Genomic DNA, 23,996 nt, shown 5'->3' on the forward strand with positions numbered 1-23,996 from the left:
TGTCAACCTCTAAATCTTTATGCCAAACCTAAAATATATATCAATCTATTTTGCTTTCTCGGCCTCAAGCGGTCCTCTATTCGAAAATTTGATTTGAGAGACTTTTATTTGCAATAACAAAGTTCTTTACAACCACAGCTTTGTGTTCGCGGGTAGATCTTGAGATGAGTTTTCAACTCATTTTTGTCTGGCTTGGATCTTGAGATCTTGAGATGAATTGTAGAGTAGATTTAACATAATATATGAAATTATGTTAATTTGTGAATTTATTTTTATGAATTATGAGATCCTTTTATAACTGTAACATTTTTTGAAGGGGATAGAATATTCAAGCCCAAAACCAGACCTAGCCCACCTAAAGGCCACCACTAGGAGACGAGAGAGAGAGAGAGGAAATGGGAACAACGAGAGGGATGAAGTCAGAAGAAAAGCTAGGAAAGGATAAGAGGAGAAGGGAAAAAATAAAAATAAAAAGAAGATGTCAGACACACAAAGCAGACGTTCCTCACTACTAACGAAGCGCACGTGAAAAGAGGGTTAGATAAAAAAGTAAGCGGCCAGACGACTTCAAGAGAGAGCTTATTCAACCTCTCAAAGAACACTTAAGGGAGAAGATTTTCTCCAACAAACAGATCGTCAATTTCCTTTGTATAATGAGAAATGAGAGACTATATTCGATTGTAAAATATTTATATTATAGTCATGGATATCCTCTCTCCAAACTCCTGTAGACGTAAACATTATACCGAATCGTGTAAATTTGAGTGTTTCTCTCTCTTTACTTTCTTTGTATTTATTTTTTATTCACTACTATAGACGCACGCGCAACTGTACCAGACTATTGTCAGGGGCTCCAGGCTATACTGTCCGGCTGAGAATAACTATTTCTCCTATTTCAACTAGTCGTGTAATATTTAGGCATCAACACTTCTCTTATAGAAATTGAGTCTCTCTGCCCAAGTATCAGGTAAATATGTTAATGATTTAAAATGAATAGAAACTTACAGTCATTGTTATTTGTTAATAAAAGATTACCAGTAAAAATGAAAAAATATATATATACATGAGGAGATACAATTAATTATTTCTATCAATTAATCATTAATGCATTATATTTGTTTTAGAGGTGGGCCCGCCTGATGTTCTACGCAGCAAGTACAGTATCATTCTGTAGAAAGGTACCAATATTTGATCATTTTACACTATCTTTTTTTTAAATAAAATATATTTTAGAAGAATGAAATTTATTATTAAAAAATAGATTTTTTTTGTATTTTTTAAATTTATCATTTTTTCAAGGAGAATACATTAAGTTTGCACGCCATAGAATTGTACAAACTATTTTCTTAAAATGTATTATTTAAAAATAATATTAGATATAGAATCTATAAATCTCGCATATTTTTTTAAAAAATAAATAAAATTTATTATTAAAAAATAAATTTTTTATGTAACTTTTAAATTTTATATTGTTTAAAAAAATTGAAGAAACTTGCACAACAAATCATTTTCCTAAATTAAATCTTACAGTTTGAATAATAAATGGATATTTTGAATAGTAGTGATTATTTTATTTTATTTTAAATTGGTATATGATAACAAAACTCACAAAGAAAAATAAAAATTATATGTTTTTTTGTTAGGGCGAGGCTACTCTGCCGGCGAGACTTTTTTTTTATATTTTTTTAATATATTTAAATAGATTGTGTTACGCACATTGCTCCCAATGAGACAACTTTCATTGGGAGCTATGTTACTTTTTTATTGTGTTTTTTTCATGTATTTTTTAATACTTTTAAATATTTTTTTAAAAAAATCATAATATTATTAAAAAATATTTTCATAATTATTAAGTAAAAAGAAAAATTTAAAAATAAAATAAAAAAATCCCGGCGATAAAAAGAAACGGTAAGAACTAATGGCGATATTATCATTTTTCTATTTAAATATTTTTAAAAAATAAAAAAATATATCAATATATTTAAAATTATTTTTTTAATTATCAAATAAAAAAAAATTAACTAATGGTCAACTAGGGCGATCAAACTAGTTGGATAAAGAAGCTTTTCCCCGGCTGTGAAGAAAAAAACACGCGTCAGTGTTGAGGCCGAGGAAGTAAAGACCGCATTTCGGTTCGGGGCGGTTAGAACTTTCAAGTTTTCGAAACCCTAGGACTTGGTTGTCTGTCGGAGTAACACAGACTATTCTCATCTCTCTATCATGGAGTTTTCTCAGGAGGACTTCGATCGGCTCCTTCTTTCCGAGCACACCCGCCAAACTGCCGAAGCCAACTACGTCAAGAACCCCCTTGACGCCGATGTTCGTATCTCCCCCTCTCTCTCTGTTAATATCAAGGTTCTAGGAGTAGTGATCATTATGAATGTACATTGCGCACGCATTCTAGTACGTGTTTTGTCTATATATGTTATTTATATATATATATATATTATTTTATCTGTTAAAATACTTGTTGGAATTTATTCCCATTTTATGTGTTATGAACCCTCTGGGATACTTGATTATTGGCTTTTTGTAGCGGCTTTAAACTGCTATTTTTGTTGATTTTTAGTTTTAGTGGTGTGAGTTATGAAATTATTGTATGATTGGATACGTGAAATCTCTGCAGAATCTGACAAAATGGGCAGGAGCGTTGCTTGAATTATCACAACTTCAAAATGTTTCCGATTCGAAGATGATGATTAGTGGTATTCTTAGGACTTCATAATTTTATTGGAACGTCTGTTGCAAAAAAAGTTTTGAACTTTACATTTGATGTGCTTGAAATTTGAATTTTATAGATGCCATTGCGAAGTTGGAGGAGGCTTTGCTTATCGATCCAGTGAAGCATGATGCTCTGTGGTGCCTGGGAAATGCTCACACCTCCCAAGCATTTCTCACTCCTGATGTTGATGAGGCAAAGGTAGCTTTTGATAAGGCACGTGTCTGTTTCCAAAAGGCAGTAGACGAGGTAAATTTCCAGTTTCTGAGTTTTTAAATTATGTTTTTCTTGAGGTCAGAGAATCTTGTAGAAGTTTGATGGTAGATGTTGTTTTTGTAGGATCCATCTAACGAGCTCTATCGCAAGTCCTTAGAAGTCACAGATAAGGTAACTTTCAAGTTTCAACTTTTATTTCATTTGAACCTTATTAGCAATGATCCTATACTGAATTTTAATCTAATGACTTGCATTGCATTTTTAAATGATTTTTTTCTATAAGAATTTTTTTTTTTAAGATGATGACATTGCATTGTCTCAATATTGCTTGGGAAAAAAGAGTATATATGGTTTTGTGAGCTTTTGTGGTACTACTAATTATCTAGCTGAGAATTTAGTGCTTCTTTAGTGTTTGGGCCATGCATAAGTGCGGTGGAGAGTGGGATTGTGTTTCCTCTACTGATATCCTTGCTACTTCAAATAGTCTAGTCTTTACCTCATAAACCGAAGTGTCAATTGATTTTTTTGATGATTTTTCATGCTATTAATTTGATTTCATTGTTTATTGTTCTTAGGCACCAGAGTTGCACATGGAGATCCACAAGCATGGGCTTGGTCAACAGACTATGGGTGGGGCATCTTCTGCTTCTGCTTCTGCTTCTGTAAATGAAAAGGTTAGATTGTCAAAATTTTCCTTCACTTTATAGTTTATGCAAGAGGATTCTGTAAGCTGTAATTGTGTAGAGCCTGTTTACTTGGCTGGAAACCCTTTCAGGGTTGAACAAATCATTGACCAATGCCTTTCGTTTTTTATTACAAAATTTCTAATAACATAAAATATTTCTCTAAACTTGTAAAGTCACTGTTGGCTTTTTGTTCTTTGATTTGTTGATTGTGTTTGGATGTCAAGTCCCACTGTATTGGAGGCATAGTCTAGTTAACAGAATTTATGGGGCTTGAGATGCCTGTTTTAGTCAATAGCTCTTTTTGTTCATTGCTGCCACTCGTCAACTCTGTTCCCAGATGCGTATGATATGATGTGGTTATAATGTCTAGTACTTCAACTATCACACCTATTCTATGTGAGATGCGATATTGTTAGGTTCCTGGTTTGGGAGAAAGCCTGAGATTCATATAATAAACGTCCATATTTGGATCATATCTTGATGCATTACTAAATACATGTCGCATTGAATTTTGAAACAGATTCTGACTGGATTGTTAAGCTGGTTGTGGTTAGGTCTGGTCTGGATTGGGGTGCCCCTTTTGTCAGTTGTTTGGGTCACTGTCATGGAATCATCATTCATTGTGTTCTTTCAGCCATGACTCGCTCTTACCCATACTTCTTAATCAGTTCCATTTTTCGCTGCACATGATTGAACAATCTTAATGTGCCCCTCCTTTCACCTATTGGTCATACTTCCAGCTTCTCATCCTACAAATAGGATCATGTAGTTACATAACCCAGAAGTAACGAGGCCACAGCGTAGTCTGATTTGCAGTTGAATGATTTATTGAATCTACTTGGTAAATCTTGCAATTCAAAATCCATGGCAAACGATTGTTTTGGATATCATTTGGGTTATCACTAAATTCAGTTGTGGCCCAACATGAGACAACATGCATTGTCTTGGTTAGAGCTAATGTCCTCTCATGTTTACAACTTTTATTTGGGTACTGGTTGTCATCAATGAGCATATGTTTGTTCTGCATGTTATTGTAACATGGCTCATCTTTATGATTTGAACAGAGTATATACCCTAGGTATGAATCTATTTAGCTGTTATATGCTGTCATTGTTAACCCTTAAGGGTTGGCTCAAGTGGTGAAGGCCTTGGGCTTTGGGATATGCTCCCCCCAGGTCTAAGATTCAAATCCCCTTGGGTGCAAACAATCTCTAGGGCCCACATCGGATTGGGAGATTTTCCCCTTGAATTGCTTGAGGTGTACTTACGGGAAACTCCTTGCCGAGGGCCTGTGCACCCCCGAGATTAGTCAGGACGCTATTCCTAGACACCTGGTGCCAAAAAAATAAAAAAATATGTTGTCATTGTTGTATGTCACATTTGAAAGAGATGTTAGGTTTTACAACCCTCTTAAAGATTAGAAACATGGATGTTGGCTATTTGTGCAAGTGTCTATGGATTATCATCTTCTATGCACACATCAGCTGTGGAGAGCCTGCTAGATTGGGCTTGAGTAGAAGGGGCCTGTTAATGAATGTGGAAGGGCCACACGGGCTGGGACCTCGATGATTGGACAGTCTCTTAGGCCCACCAACACTGTGTGGCAGGCTAAGGATTCATCTCGAGCCCGAGTCTCATCCACCTCGGGCTTGAGAGCCCCAAACCTATCGGCTGCCCTGCTGGCATCATAGAAAATGTAGTCGACCGCCGCCTACCCTACCGGCCCAAACAGAGCATGCCCAAAGGACACGGCGGCGAAGATGCTCATAAGGTTGGCTCATAATGAAGTTGCTGCTTGTTTTCAGGCCACCAAAAGCTCTTTTTCGACACAAAATGGGCTGTCATCCATAGGTGACCTCACAATACATAACTTGGACCACCTCTCGACCATAGAGGGAGTTAACAACCGCGATGAGGTGGAGGCCTCACTTGGGCTGTCTCATGTAGCCCCCGCTGGACCCTCATCCAACGGTGGCAATAATTGAGGGCCTAAGATTCTGTTCATCCAAGGGGCCACTCACGATGGTAGCAACCGAGACCCCGTCCAGGGTTCTATGTACAGTCGAAGAAGAAGAGGAGACTGTTTCAGAAGATGAGGCACTCTTGGATGAGGAGGCATCAATTGGGTCAGATTTATACTTGGCTTGCAAAGTGTTCGGAGATATTTTTCCCAATCTGGGGGACCACGGGGACGACCCCAGTCCTATTTGTTCTTTGCCTCTTGCGCTTCTATGGACTGATCCACAGTCAGATTGGGTCCTGAAGAAGGTTGATGAAATCCGGCACTGCATAAGGATCTCCTGCGAAGGATTCAAGGATCAATTTTAAGCACTTCTTATGGCCATTGAAGCACGATAGCTCCTTATAGTTAGATCCGCCTCTAAAAAAGAAAGGGAGCTTAAGAGGCTATCTTGTTCCATAAATTATGACTTAAGGGAAGGAAGTGCTAATAAGGGGGAGGTATAATGACAGGGAGAACCCAGGCGTCCCATGAAGCCCAAGATCCTTTCATGGAATGTTCGGGGCTTGAATAACTCGAACAAATGCCTTAGAGTGAAAAACTTAATATGGGATTGGAAGACAGACATTATTTATTTGCAGGAGACTAAATTGAAGTATGTTGATAGGAAGGTAATTTGTAGTTCATGTAATTGTCCTTATGTGGGATGGACTAGCCTTGCTTCAAAGGGCGCTTCAAGGGGCATCATAGTGATGTGGGACAAGAGAGTAGTTGATTTGGTGGAGGAGTTCATTGGAGAGTTTGCGGTAGCTTGTTCTTTCACAAGTCTGGATGATGGTTTTGGGTGGGGATTTGTAGGAGTTTATGGGCCTAACGAAGACCACAATAGAAAGCTTCTTTGGGATGAGATCGTTGGTTTGTGTAGTTGGTGGAATGGCCTGTGGTGCATTGGAGGTGATTTCAACATCACTCAATTTTTGAGTGAAAGGTCGGGGGTTTCTAGCTCGGGGACAGCTATGGCCGACTTTTCAGCTTTAATTTTTGAGCTGGAATTGATTGACCTACCTCTAGCTGGGGGTGACTACACTTGGTCTAATGAGAGGGCATGGTCTAGGCTAGACAGATTCATTGTCTCTCCCTCATGGGAGGTACATGTCCCCAACCTATGCCAAAAATGCCTCCCCAGGCTCTACTCGGATTACTTTCCCCTCTTATTGGATTGCGGGGGTCTTCATGAGGGGTAAAAGATCGTGGTGGTCCTCATATCAGATCTCGGGTACTCCCAGTTTTGTTTTAGCCGGAAAATTTAAAGCCTTGAAAAATGACCTAAGAAAATGGAATTTGGAAGTTTTTGGGAACATAAAGGACCAAAGGAATAATCTATTTCAGGAACTACAGCGTTTCGAGGTAAAAGAGGTGACTGGGGCCCTCTCGGATGATGAGAAGGCAAGGAAAATGGTTGTAGTAGCTGAGCTGGAAAACATACACTCGTGGAGGAGATATCCTGGAGGCAAAAATCTCTGGTCCTTTGGTTGAAGGAAGAGGATAAGAGTACAAAGTTTTTTCATCGAGTAGTTAATTCCCATTGAAGAACCAACACCGTTGAGGTTCTTCATTCGGAAGGGAGGGCTCTTTCAGGCAAAGCAACTATAAAGGATCACATTGTTCACTATTATGACCAGCTCCTAAAGGAGCAACATGGCCCAAGGCCGATGGACTGATTTTCGATTCTATTGATCCACTAAGTGCAGTTTGGTTGGAGAGACCGTTTGAAGAGGAAGAGGTGCTTAAAGTGTTAAAAGGGGATGAAAAAAGACAAGTCCCCGGGTCCAGATGGTTTCACAATGGCTTTCTTCTAGGTTAGTTGGGACATTGTCAAAGAGGACATTATGAAGGTGTTTCTCAAATTTCACTCATTAATGAAATTTGAGAAAAGCCTCAATGCTTCATTTATCGGCCTTATTCCGAAAAGGGCAAGGTTGGTGGAGGTGCAAGATTTTCGTCCCATAAGTTCGGTGAGCAGGGTTTACAAAATCATTTCCAAAGTGCTAGCCTAGCGGTTGAGCGCAGTCATGGGGAAGATCATCTCGACGTCCCAAAATGCCTTTGTAAAAGGAAGGCAAATACTAGACTCGGTCCTTATTGCGAATAAATTCTTGGAGAGTAGAGTCAGAGCTGGTATTCCAGGTATCTTATGCAAATTAGATATGGAGAAAGCTTTTGATCATGTAAATTGGGAGTTCTTTGTGTATATACTTGGCAGGTATGGCTTTGGGAAAAGGTGGTGCAATGGATGAAGCATTGTATCACAACGGTCAGATTCTCTGTTTTGGTTAATGACACCCCAAAAGGCTTCTTTAATAGCTCTTGGGGCTTGAGGCAAGGGGACTCCTTATTCCCTCTCCTATTCATTTTAGTAATGGATGTTCTGGGTAGAATGTTGAAAGGGATGATAGATAGGGGTTTCATCACTGGGTTCTCGGTAGGTGGCTCCTCACATGGTAGTCTATCACTCTTTCATCTACTTTTTGCTGACGACATGCTGATTTTTGTTGAGCCGGATCCCGATTAGATTTACTCCCTGAGAACCCTCTTGCTCTGCTTTGAAGCTGTCTCCGGTCTCAAGGTGAATCTATCAAAATCTGAAATAGTTCCAGTTGGCTCGGTTAATAACTTAAGTGATTTGGCTGCCATTTTGGGCTGCAAGGTGTCATCCTTGCCAATGAATTATCTTGGACTCCCTTTGGGGGGGGGGGCCCTCATAAATACAAGGCAATGTGGGATGGGATTGTTGAGAAGATCGAGCACAAACTAGCGGGGTGGAAGAGACTTTATTTGTCTCAAGGTGGCAGAACCACATTAATTAAGAGCACATTATCTAATCTCCCCACATACTTTTTATCTTTATTTTCTTTGCCTGTAGGTGTGGCAGTTTTGAGGGCGTGAAAAAATTCCACTTGATCAAGTGGGATAAGGTATGCACACCTTTATCCAATGGCAGATTGGGGGTTCGTAATTTGAGAACTTTCAATAAGGCTCTCCTAGGAAAATAATTATGGTGGTATCATAGGGAAAGAGATGCCCTTTGGGGGAAAATTGATATTAAATATGGGAGCATTTGGGGAGGTTGGTGCTCCAATGAAGTAAGAGGGGCTTACGACGTGCGTGTGTGGAAATTTATTCGTAATGGGTGGGAAGACTTGCTAATTGCAGGCTTGCTGTGGGTAGGGGCACACGGGTTAGATTTTGGCATGACACTTGGTGTGGCGATGTTGCATTGAAGACTGCTTTTCTCTCCCTTTTCAGGATTGCGCTTGATAAGGATGCTTTAGTTGCTGATAATATGGGAAATGGGAGATATTGCTGATTTTTACAACATGTTATATGCGCTAAACTTCCATGCAGATGGAGAGGATCAATTGTTTTAGACATCTATAGGGAACAAGAACTTCTCAGTCTGATCCTACTATAAGGTATCATCGACCCACTCCCCTATTGCATTCCCTTGGAAGTGCATATGGTGGAGTAATGCTCCCCTTAAAGTGGCTTTCTTTGGTTGGCTAGCATCTCACAGGAAAATATTGACTATTGACAAGCTGAGAAGGCATGGCCTCTACTTAACAGATACGTGCTTCATGTGCAAACATGACAATGAATCAGCGGATCACCTTTTTCTTCATTGCAAAGTAGTTAAGGCTTATGGGATGGAATATTCACAAGGCTTGGTATGGCATGGGTAATGCCTAGAAGGGTGATAAGAGTTATTGGCATGCTGGAGAGGATTCTAGGGCAACAAGCAAATCGCGGCTATTTGAAAGATGGTGCCTCTATGCCTAATGTGCTGCACATGGAATGAGAGGAATTGTCATTGTTTCGAGGAGAAGGAGTGCACACTGGAAGGGTTTAGGGACTTTTTTTTATCATACTTTGTTACTTTGGGCTTCATCTATGGTATTGAATGGAACATCTTTTAATGAATTTTATGCTGCTTTTCGCAGCACTTTAGCTTGTAATTAGGCTTTTGTATGCTCCCTGTGTACTTGGGCCTTGCTTAATTACGTGGATTAATAAATTCTTTTCTTACCTAAAAAAAAACATTTGTAGGTAATTAAGTTAAACTTAGGCCTAATTTTGGAAATTGCTCTAGATGTGCACGGGCACACATGGAGGTTGCTGTTGCATCATTCACCAATTTACCAGCCTTTGGCAGGAGAGATGATCTATAAATTTCTTGTCAAGTTCTTTATAGGTTTAAATTTGCTCCATTTCATTTTTGTTGGATGATTGAGCCTGCTATATAATTTTTTTCCAGGGTTCAAAGAAGAAGAGTAGTGATCTCAAATATGACATATTTGGATGGATTATCCTGGCAGTTGGAATTGTTGCGTGGGTGGGAATGGCGAAATCCCACATTCCTCCACCTCCTCCAAGATAAGCCTTTTGCTCATGTTCAAGGCAACCTTGCCGGTACTAGCTGGAAGTTTCAAATTCGGGTTGATAGATTCAACAGTCTGGAGATGTAGTGAATTCAGTAATTCATGGGGTGTGCTATCCACATTCTGATTTTGACTCATAATGTATCACTCCTGCCGATTTCGTTAGGCAGATTTTCTCTCATTTTTTGTTTGGTAGTTTGTATCTCAAGCTATTTGAATTTCGATCATCCTCGGTACACTCCTGAACAGGGAAGGGGGGCTGGTTTGATTAGTGATTCATATTTTTTGGCTTTATAAGGATATGATACAAATACTTGCCATAAAAAAAGAAGGGGATGGAGATTTTTTTTTTTTGAAAGTAATCCGGATTTTGTTTAGTTTCTGGTGTGCAAGATTTGCAGTCTTTTTTAAAAAAAATGTAATATTAGATACAGTTATGAGTTGTGTAAGTGTTGTGTATACTTTTTCAAAAATAGTACGGTCTATTATTAAAAAATTAGTTTTTGTGTCTCATATTTATCTCATTTTTTTTAAAATGAGTGTGCGGCACTTTCACAATCTATAATTGTAAAAATACTACACGAAGCTTGCATCTAGCTTGGCCTTTTTCCCCTTTTAGTGGAATTATTAATCTTTTTTGTCCGAGCAAGTCTAGATATTTTTTAAAGGTCAATATTTACTTTGGAAAGATTTTAACTCTGAAAAATTTATCAAGCAAAAAATAAGACACCGAACTATGAACAATGACAACTGACGGCGGTGTTTTTTTATTTAATGGGCAACGTCATTGTAGCAAGATGGAACAAATCAATACGGATACAAAAGGAGATCATGATCATAATCGCTAATTTCGGTGACGGGATGCGTGGATTCAAGATACAAACTTCCTTATGCCATCCAAAACAAGTATAAATACACGTCGAGGACCTGTAGAATAGGCAAAATATCAGTATTTTTACTCTTTTTCACCACTTTTTGGTGACGCTTTCCTCTATATACTAACCTGATCTGCCATAACCAGGAGGATTATCTAGCCATCAGTTTCTCAGGGGTTCTTCCAATTTCCACTACGTCAGTCACCATAAAGAAAGGTACGTCCAATTTTTTGTATTTGTATTTGTATTGAATTATAGAACATGTACATCGCCAGGAACAGAGCTTGTCTTGCTGCTTCAGGCCAGGCGCACCTCAGGCCCACCACCGTCTTCTCTAATGGGAATGCAGTAGTGGGTAAGCTGGCAAATATCTGTACCTTCCATTAGTGGAAAAAATCTATTAGTGGAAAAAATCTCCCCAGAACCAGTACCTATAATAATAATAATAAAATCACCCAATGAAGAGCAGTGATTGGTGTGTCATTTTGGTGAATTGTAACTATCAACAGTGTTAGCAGAGAGGATTCCACTTAGATTTTCTTCTGCTTTCTTTCTTTTTCATATCTCCTAGAAGGGTCTGCTGGTACTAATACAGAAATCAGAATAAATCAATAGTTTCCTGCAAACTGGCAAAGAACACACCTGCTTTTCTGCATTTCTTTCTTCTTCTTCTTTGTTATAATTTTTTTTTGTCACATTCCTGTTGGTGGAATTCCTATTCATTGTTTTTGTAGTAGATGTGTTTGTTTTTGTGCCACGCCTATGGGCGCGCAGCCATTATCTTCTTCTTCTTTTATTCAATGGTACATCATTGGCTGTGCCATTGCACAAAACTTAGTGGTGGTGTTTTCAATTTTCATATTCCTCCGGAGCTTTGCTTCGTGCAAAGTTGAGTCCTTTATGATCCTAAAAAGAAATGGAAATAGCTGTGTCGTGAGAATGAGATCATGTGATCAGTGATACCGATAATAATAATAATTAATCTGAATATTCTGGAACATGACTACTGGTCCCTATCTCGTATTGTATTGGCCGGCTTGTCCTCGATGATATTGGACTAACGGCATGAAGGACGTTGAAGTTTAATGAATGAAATCTGCCATTGGATGCTTTACTGCAATCATGGCGTTTAAGCAAACCAATTGCAGCATTGGTAGATGCATATAGATATATGTTTAATGGATTCTATTTGCTTGTATTTCTCTATGTACGTGCTTTGCATCCAGCCTTTTTATATCTCCATGAAATGACATGTAGTATGTGTATCATATATATATATATATATATATATATATATATATATATATATTATAAGATATTTTATGAAGTAATTGATTGTGATGATATAAGTAATATTACAAGAAAATTATTTCTTTGCTAAAAGTTATTTCTTATAAAAATAATTATTTATTATCAAAATGAGTTTATACTCGTTACACATAATCATTTTCATTACAAATAACTCGTTATAAATGTTCATTTTTCTTGTAGTATACAATATCCTACATTTAATATGAGAGTGGTGGATGAGATTCCATGGTCTCTGGGAGATCTTTTAAGGAATCCAAAAGACTTAAATTATAGTAGATTAAAGAAGCAACAGGTACCAAAAATAAGAATCTATATGATTTCAGCCATCAGCCATGGATTTTGTTGAATTAATTGTTGAAAAATTCTACTCATCGTCTTTACACCACACCACACATAATTTTTTTATGTTTTATTTTTTTCTCTTACCAAATGTGTGGTATATGGATGATAAGTAGAAGAAATCAATTAGTTTATAAAGAATAAAACAAAAAAAAATTAATAAAATAAATAAAATAAAAATTAGTGTGATGTGTGGGGATGATGAATAGCAAAGCTTTGTAATTTTATCATTTATTTGTATTACTATTCTTGATATTAAACTTGCGTGCAATTAAAGTTTTTTCAAAAGATAGAGATGGTAATCATTGGCTAAGTAATGAATTAGTCTTTTGTTTCCTTACAACACCTATATCTAATCTTGTAAGAGTTAAATTCAAAACCTCATCTCCTCTTCCACAGATGTCTTGGCATCTATATATAATGAAGTATTTAGTTAAAAATAATGTTATACACTATAATTTCATTCCACTTTCATCTCACTATGACACATTTATCATATTTGAAAGATTATTCAACATGATAGTGTGGTGTATAAAATTTTTCTTGATTAAAATTCATCAACAAATTGAAACTTTTATTTATTTATTTTTAAAAAAAGGCATTTTAAATATTCATGTTTGAGTGTTCCATTTTCCGGCCTTCAAATAGTTTCCACTTTTCCTTTTCTTCTTTTTAACTGGTGGAGTCAGTTGTATACATAATCTAGATCCATGAAGCTTGTGCTTAATTAATATCTAAGGTTTGTTTGGATAGAGAAATGTTTCCATTTCATCTCATCTTATCTCATCTCAATATTCAAACACCACAAGTACAAACACTTTTCAATTTTAAATTTTCAAAATTTTCATTTAATTATTACTTAAATATTATTACAACTTTATCAAACTTCCAAACAAAACATTAAAAAAAATAATAATAAATAAATAAGTTTTTCAAACCCCAAAATTAAAATTATATTAAAAAAATTATATTCTAACAATATTTTAACTTTAGCATATTTTTATTCAACTATATTTTCTCTCTCGTTTTTCAAAATCCTATTAAACATTTTAACTCAAAACATTTCTAACTCATCTCATCTCGACTCAAATATCTCACAACTATTCACAAATCATCTCAATTCAACTCACTAGAATTCAAACTAGGCCTAAGAATTCATTTGATCTTATGCCGATCGATTGACTTGTAATTCAAATGATATTGTTTTCCTCTTCGTTGCTACCTAGGGGAGATTGAGTTCTTAATTAATCTAATCTCCAAGACTCCGTGGAGTAGTCGCCTCTTTGTTAAAAAAAAGGGGCAGAAATCGTAGATCTTACAATCATGGATGGTGGATCTAATGACCACGATTGCGGTTTGATAAATTATATTAAAAAAAACCATCTCATGAAATGAAAAGGAAGAAGAAGCTTGAGTGCTGTTCTCCAAGGGCTTTGGAGGAGCCCCCACATGACATGAATATGCTAACTAACCATGGTTAGCGAACTAACCATACTTTATCCCGGATCACTTTCCGCGTGCTATATATTCAAATCCCCAATATGCAATCCTCCCACGACAGACGTCCATCTCTACACAATTCCTTTTGCTTTCTCGATCACAAGGACGTCTTTTCTCAACTGTTATCAACCCCAAACTTCCAGTTATTTGAACAAAACATGAAGCCAGCTTTCATGCCAGCCAGCCTGTGTCTTTTATTCCTTTGTATAATTGGAGCCACGACAAGCCAAACTCCATGGCCTGATCTCACTATCCTTTTACCATCTTTGCTTTTCTTAGCAATCCTTCTAAACTATTGGCTTGTCCCTGGAGGTTTTGCATGGAGAAACCACCATCGATGCTCTCTCAAACTACGTGGTCCGTGCGGCTGGCCTATCCTGGGCACCTTACCTGACCTGATGGGCACTCTCGCTCATCGCAAACTGGCTGCCATGGCTGCGTCGCATGGCGCTACTCGGCTCATGGCATTTAGCCTTGGAACCTCGCGTGCGATCATCAGCAGCCATCCCGAGACCGCAAAGGAAATCCTATGCGGGTCTTCTTTCTCAGACCGACCTATAAAAGTCTCGGCTCGTTTGCTCATGTTTGAGCGTGCCATTGGCTTTGCTCCCTCTGGCAACTATTGGCGTCAACTTCGTAGAATCGCAGCAAACCACATGTTCTCCCCGAGGAGAATTTCCAGCCTAGAGGCACTAAGGCAACGCGTGGCTGATGAAATGTTGGAGGGATTGTGGAAGGAGATGGAGGAGGGAGCTGGGGTTGTGGAACTGAGAGGCATGCTTCAAAGAGGTGCACTGAGTAACATGCTAGAGAGTGTGTTTGGGAGTAGCCTGGATTTTGAAAGAGAAGAGTTGGGTAATATGGTTAGAAAAGGGTACGAACTTATTGCAAAATATAATTGGGAGGACCATTTGCCTCTAAGGTTTTTGGACTTTCATGGGGTGAAGAGAGAGTGTCATAGATTGGCGGGTAAGGTTAATAGTGTCGTGGGTCAGATGATAAAAGAAAGAAAAGGAACAGCTGGAGAGTTCAATATTGCCGGTAATGATTTTCTAAGTGCTTTGTTATCTCTGCCCATGGAGGATCAATTGAGTGACTCAGACATGGTTGCTGTCTTGTGGGTAAGGCCGACTCGATTGATCTAATCTCTCTCTCTCTCTCTCTCTCTAATATATCTATATATATATATATATAAATATGCATGCAAGAAGTCATTAATTATAAGATAGAATTTTCTCCCTTAGATCTAATATATTTATATTCTCCCAAAGATTGTTTGGGATTAAATTATTTTCAACTGGTTTTGACAGATTATTATATTTTTCTTTGGGGTTCAATGATTAATTTGAGGTTGTTTACCAGTTTTGATCATTGAAAGTTCTTTATACACCAACCTTAATTTGTCTACTGATTCATATAGTCTATCTATTATTGAATCATTTTAGATACAGCACAGACTTTATGGCATGACGCCAATACCACATATCGGTCGTACTTGACCAAAACTAGTACTGTCCAAATGAAGCTTTGGCTATACTTTCACATTTCCTCTGATTTACATCCGATTTCACCCTTTTGCCTTTTTGGGTTTATTCCTCCTTAGTTCATGAATTTCTAGATAGTATTTTTTTTTTGCCTTATTTAACATACAATGCATTAAATTTGATTATGGATTGCTAATTAATAATTTCGATTAGAGTAATGCTATATACAACACTTCCATTCTACTATATAAAATGTGATATATTTATCACTATTAGAATGATAAAATATCATCTAATAAAAAATCATGATGCAATAGTGAAAAATGTGTCACATCTTACATAATGAGATGAATGTCATGAAATGAGAGTGTGGTGTATAGAATTTTCCTTTTCATCGACTAAGATCATGATCATGAAAATTGATTTATAATTTCTTTTTACTGAAATTATAGCACAAAATTATTCCAATGCACCCTTTAGGTTTCCACTTTCAGCATTCGTTTTCTCTTGGAACTTTGGTGTACCCCGAGCAAAAGAAAAGATGATAACTAAAACAACAAATTATCATTTTTGGGGCCAAGATATTTGTCACTTTTGAAGCTTTTGCTTATGCTTTTGTTTTCCCATGACATCATCCAGGAAATGATATTTCGAGGAACAGATACTATTGCAATACTTCTCGAATGGATCATGGCCAGGATGGTTATACACCAAGACATTCAAGCAAAAGTCCAAGAAGAGCTTGACATGTGCGTTGGCAATCATCGACACGTGCAAGACTCGGACATTCCAAACCTTCCTTACCTCCAAGCCGTAGTCAAGGAAGTCCTCCGCATGCACCCTCCAGGTCCATTACTGTCGTGGGCCAGTCTTGCAGTCCATGACATCCACGTCGGAAAGGTATTCGTGCCATCTGGCACAACAGCAATGGTGAACATGTGGGCCATAACCCATGACTCATCCATTTGGAAGGACCCATGGGCGTTCAAGCCCGAACGATTCATCGAAGAGGAGGTATCTATAATGGGCTCTGATCTAAGGCTCGCGCCATTTGGGTCCGGTCGCAGGGTGTGTCCTGGCAAAGCACTAGGTTTAGCCACAGTGCATTTGTGGCTCGGGCGGCTCCTCCACCAATTTAGGTGGCTTCCGACACAGTCTATAGATCTTTCGGAATGTCTGAGGCTCTCTCTTGAACTAAAGACACCGATGATGTGTCGCATGGTTCGTAGGTATTCGGAACTCATGAAGCCAGTTATTCCAATTAAAAACTCTGCATATTAAGAATTGTGAAAAAATGGTTTGATTAAGGATGTAGTAAGCTAAATGCTTGTGTGGCCAGGAAGTGTTTAAAGGCCAGGCTCAACTCTCAATCCCAACAGAAATATATGTAACATATATAAGCTTGAGGATAAGGAGGAGCATTGCAAAGTTGTGTTTTTTTTCTGTTACTTAGAGGTGTTGGTTGCGTTTGAATTAACTTGTGTTTATGTGCAATGCCTGATAATAGTGTATATAATGTGATCAATCCAATCAAGCAGATCTCAACTTGATTTGTTTGCAATTTGGAAGATAGATAAACATGATTTGAAATGCTACTTGAAGCAAAACTTTACAAATAAAATAAGTATCCACCACTACTTGCTTAATAAGCTTAACTTCTATCTCCAAAGTACTGATTAGCAACTTGTACTGAAATCATTATTTTATATGATGTCGAAAGCTGCAACTTTCAACACTTAATTCAGGTCAGGTAGATGCAACCAAAAGGAAAGTCCCAATACCTTTTCGAGTATCAAGAAAATAGAATGGAGTTTAAACTTTAAAGCTTTTTCAACCTTTTCGTTTCAATGTTTTTTTCCCCCCTTTTTTATAAAAAGTATTTCCATCTTCTTGACAATAAACAACACTAGATTAGGAGTTCACTAGAAGAGATAATATATGACATTATCCGTGATCCAACCCGAACACGATATGAAATTAGCGGGTTTGAGTTTGATATAAATGAGTTGAATAATGCTACTCATAATCTATTTTACTATCACTCCTTCATCATCCTATGATATTGTTGTATTTTATTATATCTCACTTGTAGACCTATCGTTTAATGTCACATCAAGAAATGTTGAGAGGATGATGATAAAAATGATTATAAGTATATTTTTCCAAATGAGTTTAATTAGGTCAAAACAGTTTTATCCGTCAAGACACGATTAATAAACGAGTCACTAATGGGTCAACCTGCTTAACATGAAATTAACCCGTTTAAAATTTATTTCAAAATTACAATTTCATCATTATTAGGTTATAATATTGGTATTTCTTAATATGTTTATGTTTTTATTATTGAGATTATAATTTTAGACTTATGCTCATATTTGTTGGTTTATAATATTAGTTTTATTATTTGTTAAAATTTGAAAAATATTGATATTTTTTATTAGTAGGTAGTCTTATTATTTTTTTTAGATACTGCAGCTACTAATAAATATAGATTTTAATTTTTATGTACAATTATGTTAATAATGTCAAATGAGTTATGGTATTAGTTCAACTTATTTATATGAAATGAATTGAAATTAGTCATATTGTGTTGACTGATTTCTAATTAATTATTAAACGGATAACACAACTTATTATTTAAATGAGTCGAATTAGAGTTTGAATTATTGACCCGTTTAATTTAAGTGATCAAATATAAATTAACTCCTATATAAATTGATCCATATAATCGAATATCCAAAACTTAACTGGACACCGAGCACGATCCCAAACGTAGAAATCACATCAATAATCCTTTTGGAATTGATCGATATCGTGGGGATCAATATAAAGCTGTTAGAGCCTTTACTCAGCAAACAAAGTCCCACCACTAACCCAGGTTATGCTTTAATAGGCATGGCTTAACCACCTAATTTATTAATCTCAATATTTATTTTTCATTCTTCTTTTCAATTATATTTAGAGTTGATTTGGTTACGTAAAATTAAATTATTTTATTTTATATAATTATTATAATTTTTTTAGACTTTCAGATAAAATATAATAAATAATTTAAATTTTTTAAATTTAAAAATAAAAATAATATTATAATAATATTTTATTTAATTTTTAACAAAATATTTTATCTCATCTAAATTACTTGACCAATCGAATGATTAAAGGCTCTTATGCGCCGTCAAATACTGCTTGTAAGCTCACCTCTTTTCTCCGATCTCTTTTTGCAAAGTTAGCTAAGCGATTCCCTCCCAAGTTCTACGGCCAAAGCCGATCTATTTTTTTTGTTTGCCAATCATGGTGTTTTTTTAAGGCTGCTTTTCTCGTGAGGACGACAAGAGGTATAGACCCATTTGTTTTCAAACAAATAAATCAACATATATATTTACACTTTCTGATCATCTTTTGTTTTCAAAGGGAGATCGATCGGTCGGTCGGAAGCCCCACGAACGAAGCACGAAGACTTTATTGCAAATCATTAGATTCCAAAGCACAACTACTTTTTAATAATGCATGAGATCATGGCTCATGAAAATATTCTGTTTTGGACAAACCCTATTCCTTAAACTCGTACCTAAGTAATTAATTAAGACATTTGACAGTACATAAAATGCCCCCAAAAGCTTCGGCTTTTTTAGATCAATATCTCTATCTTTTAATTAATTAATTAATTAATTTATTTATTTTATTATTTCCTTTCAGTTGTTGTGAAGCCAAAACCCTAGCCTTTGGGTTTTGCATGCAGACAGTACACACTTCCATTAATTTCTTGTTAATGCTCCACAAATCCAAAGTCTGATTGATTTGGGACCCGCCGGCCGGCAATGGCATCTAGCTTATACCAAAAGTAAGATGTCTTTTAATTACTTTTGATCTGTCTATATTTAAATAAATATATGTGACATGATATAAGCCAATATCTTTAATTACTTTGCTGATCCGTTCATATTTATAAATGTGACATGATATTATAACCATCATGATGATCATGTACTTCTGCTTTTAATCATATATTTGCTTTTGCAACTTTCAAATTTCCAAGTTGCTTAACTTTGAAAAAAATCTTATTTAAAGTTGAAGGTCATGAATGAAAGAGAGAAATATACACATGAAAATTGGTCTATACATTTATTGATATACCCGTGTGAATTTTTTAGACGACATTAAATACTTAGTAAGTACGTACTAGATAACGCCCATTTCATCTGTCTATATAATGTGATCTCAAATTCAAGTAAAAACTTTAAATAGATCTTAGACCCATTTATTTATTTATTTATTTATTATGTTCCATACTTCCATATGCATGGCAAATTGGCAATATTGTTCTCATAGACTTTGCTACATAATTACACCCTACGCCCGTAGGCCATACATGCAATATGTATTACAAAAAAATTATTTATTTGTAGTCGGTTATTTTTTATCAAAATAATTCTATTCTCGTTATAAATTACCATTCTTGTCACAAATAACTTGTCATAAATGTTTATTTTTTTTTTTTTGTAACGAGTACTTTTCGTTACTTCTTGATTACAAGTGATCGTTTGATGGGTTTGGAATTTGGGGCAATTCATTGTTAGATATGGTCAATTCCAGCTTAGATATTAATGATCACTCCCGGCCCATTCATAGAGGTAGATAGGGCTTCTTCTCACAAAGGAAATTAAACCCAAATTAACTTGGCCCCATCTTGTTTAAATATATATAGTTTTGTTTTGATATATGGGATATACCAATAAAAAATGAAGAAAATAAAAAGCCAATTGCCTGCAGGCTTCGTTCCTAATGTAAGATACACGTACAGCTTCTTTTTAATGTGCAATATGACATTTCGTAATAATAAGGTGAAAATCACCGAAATAAGCAATGAAGATCCCAATAAATACTTCAAAAACAGTACTTGTACCACCCAAAAAAATAAAAACCAAATAGGAAATTGAGTCAAAACAGTCCAAAAAGGCAAAAAAAAAAAAAAAAAAAAAAAAAAAGTGGTTATATATAGATATGCATTATATATGCGAAAATGATAATATGCCTTCTCATTTTGACCGCTCATGTATTTAGATTTTTTTTAAACTTTTCTTTACTTAATGATTAAATAATTGACTTTTAGTGTATTTTTTAAAAATATTTAAATATGTTTAAAAAGTATGAAAAATAAAATAAAAGAAAAATAAGATATGGAATTTGTACTAGTGGGCACGCCCAACAGCTAAAGTTGGGTGGCACACTAGCACTACTCTCATATATGCGGCTTCTTTTGGATTGATGAGAGATGGCTCTTGAAGGCCTGTTTAAACTCGTGTATTTGGGAAAGCCAAAGGTAGGATGCATGTATGGCGATAATGAATAAACGATATTAATAGACCAAACTTTTAAGAAGAATTCTATTCATTATCCATACACCACATATTTTTTAAGAAATAAAAAAAAAATCAATTAGTTTAAGAAGAATAAAAATAATAATAATAAAAATAAGTGTGGCGTGTGGGGATGATGAGTAGCAAAACTCAACCTTTAAAATCCAACGAAACATTAATTTTTATTCAGAATATGGGCCAGAGCTGTTTCTCAAAGTCAAATTGTGTCTCTTACCTCATTTATATTGGAAACTCAACTTAACTCATCTCATCATTATAACTTTTCTAAATTTTCACACAAAATATAATAAACAATTCAACATTTTTCAAATTTCAAAATAATAATAATATTAAAAATAATATTCTAACAATATTTTATTCAAGTCATTTAAAATCATCTCAACTCATTTTTGAATTCAAACGGGACCTTAATTGACTCTTTGCAGGAAAAGCAAGGTGGGGAAGCCAACAATAGGGCACGTGTGGCGACAGTGGGTAAAGACAATAGATTTAATTTCTACAACCAACAAAACAAGAAAAGAAAAAATGATGAAGAAATGATTAAAATTGAGAATATATGAACAAAAATGATGAGAATATATAAAATGAGGCAGAAGTCGAGGGAGGAGAGAAGATAAGTAGGAAGAAATCGTATTTCTCACCCCATTCTTAGATATTTTATGGCAAATTATTTGGATCAATGAATAGACCCTTGACATAGAATTTTATTTGCAACTTAGTATACAGAGGTTATAGTTTCCATGTATATGACCATCTCAACCAGACAATGAATTTAAAAAGTAATGAGACAATGTCCTTTGTTAGTGTCATCTAGAAATGGTCCATTAGAGGATATTGGGAATGGCTCTCCATTGGAGTCCAACTAGCACCCAAAGCTCCCATGGTTTGTCCTAGAAAAATGTGAAACTCAGGCATGGTTTGTGTAGGCACTGGGCACAATCTGTGTTGGCCTACCACGTCCAATTTATTGAAACGACACATTTTGGCCGAAACGTGAGTGGGATTGCTACTGGGCGGGAGAAGCAAACATCAAAAACATATGGGCAGGAACCGTGTTTGGGTAATGAAACAGTGCATTTGTAAAACTCAAAACCCACCGTTTTGATGAACAGATGACCCACCCGACATCCCTCTTTCCTCCTTCTCTCCTTCATTTAGTACTGCTCTTACCATCCTTAACACTAACCCAAACCCTGACCTTGCGACAGTCCCTCCCTACTCTTGCTCTCTTTCATCTCGATGCCATTTCCACTTCTTAACTTTAACATTAAGCTGACAGTCCCTCCTTTCTCCTCATTCGTCATAGATTTATTTTCGTTTAGTCTCAATAGATTCACCTCTTGCTATTCTTCCTCTGATTGAAGAGTCCTCTCTCTCTCTCTAACTGTTAGTTTGAGACGTAATATATTTATTTTATAGTTTTCCTCTTGTATTTGTGTTTCTAAGAGAGAATGACGTTGGGCTTATTTTGTTGTGTTTGACACTTGATTTTGGTGGTAAACAATGGGTTAAGAGTTATATGAGTGGTAAGGGTGCCTGGTCGGCCACCATATCCTAGGGGCAGGCCCCCGTTCGTGTGCCAAAATGCAAGGGTAGACTCCTAGTCCGTCCACCACTGGAATGGAAAAAGAATTAAAAATAAATAAAATAAAATACAAAATAAAACAAAACAAAAAAACTACGATAATAAATAAAATACAAATCAAATCCACAATATAATACACATCGACTGATTCGAATTGGAAACAACAAAAATAAAACCTGAACTACTAAAAAAATTCATGGACTCGGAGAGAATGAGGGGTTGAGAAAGAGGATGAGTAGTATAGGACAGTGACTGCAAGAGGGAGAAAGGGCAGTGGAGGCCATAATGGGGAGAGAGAGAGAGCTTATGCACGCGCGCCCCCCGGGGGGGGGGGGGGGATTTAGGTTTAACTTAAACCCACCCCCCCTAAAAAAACGACGTTGTTTTGGCATTCCTTAAAAAAAAAAATTTGTTATCTATATATTTTTTTAATATGTATGTATATATATACGTTTTGGGTTGGGCTTAGGCCAGCCTAGGGCGTGGGGTGCTGAGGGAAGTGGGCATGGGCCCATCTCGCCCCTCCCGCCCCACCCTTGTTTCCCCTGTGGGGCGGTGGATGACGGGGTGGTGGGAGACGAAGCCCCACCGCCTAGCCCTAATGGGTGGGTAGGACTTTCTGTGTTTTCAGGCATGAAGGAAAGGTTTTGTTGACACCAATAGATCAAAGAGCATTGTTGACACCCATGGGACATTGAGGACATTCTTAATATGAAGTTCTCTCTTGTTTTTTCGTATATTGGATTTGGTGTGGATGTGGCTTTTGCACAATGCCTACTATCTAATTTTTCATCATTTTCTATTTTGCATTGACAAACTCGACTCTAATATCATTCTATCTCTTGAAAAAAAACTATAGCATTAAGACTTGTTGTCTATGGCCTAATTAATAGAGATTTATCTCAAGAAAACCCATATCTGCAATTCTGATATGAACCATATTCCTCTATCAATCTCTTGCATTCTGTCTCACTCGTTCTATTATATTGGTTCTACATATTTTCTTGAATTTTCTTTCACGTTTTAGCAACTTTGTATTTCTCAGTTTCTTTAAGCTATAATACTTTTTGAATATGTGCTTATGAATCTGTAACTTTGTGAATCTATGAATATGATCAGGGTTTATCATATTGCAACTATTTCAAGTTCGCAGATGGTAGTGAAGATAGAAAGAAAAAACTTGTAAAGAGAGAAACTGAATTGTTAAGGAAGAAGAAAGAGATTCAGAAGATAACGGAAGAGGGAGATAGGACTACACAACAATCAAGCCAAGCTACTAAGGTAAGGCAAGAAGCAGACATGCAGTGTTTATGCACACTACTTCGTTTGCATTGACTAATTTGCATAATTATTTCATTGTATTTGATACAATCAAAGTGAAACCACAATTAATGGAGACTTTGTACATCATATGTTGGTGACTTTGTTGGTCTGTTATTGTATATAATCTCAACCAATTAGTCGCTCAGTTTGTTGTTAGGGACTTAGTGTTTGTAATAGGGATGCT

General features: G+C 36.2%; 2 protein-coding genes across 2 annotated transcripts; both read left to right on the forward strand.

Moving 5' to 3' along the window:
- Window positions 1–2,092: 2,092 nt before the first annotated feature.
- Window positions 2,093–10,394, forward strand: LOC121257349 (mitochondrial import receptor subunit TOM20-like). The gene is made up of 6 exons (XM_041158319.1): window positions 2,093–2,319; window positions 2,627–2,705; window positions 2,799–2,968; window positions 3,059–3,106; window positions 3,511–3,609; window positions 9,894–10,394. The coding sequence occupies exons 1-6, from the start codon at window positions 2,221–2,223 to the stop codon at window positions 10,014–10,016; spliced, it is 618 nt and encodes a 205-aa protein (XP_041014253.1). The 5' UTR covers window positions 2,093–2,220; the 3' UTR covers window positions 10,017–10,394.
- A 3,688-nt stretch (window positions 10,395–14,082) lies between these two features.
- Window positions 14,083–17,076, forward strand: LOC121257350 (cytochrome P450 78A5-like). Its single transcript, XM_041158320.1, has 2 exons — window positions 14,083–15,163; window positions 16,166–17,076. The coding sequence occupies exons 1-2, from the start codon at window positions 14,084–14,086 to the stop codon at window positions 16,805–16,807; spliced, it is 1,722 nt and encodes a 573-aa protein (XP_041014254.1). The 5' UTR covers window position 14,083; the 3' UTR covers window positions 16,808–17,076.
- The last annotated feature ends 6,920 nt before the right edge of the window (window positions 17,077–23,996 follow it).

Source organism: Juglans microcarpa x Juglans regia, chromosome 3S (genome assembly GCF_004785595.1).
Source record: "Juglans microcarpa x Juglans regia isolate MS1-56 chromosome 3S, Jm3101_v1.0, whole genome shotgun sequence".
Taxonomy (NCBI): Eukaryota; Viridiplantae; Streptophyta; class Magnoliopsida; order Fagales; family Juglandaceae; genus Juglans; species Juglans microcarpa x Juglans regia.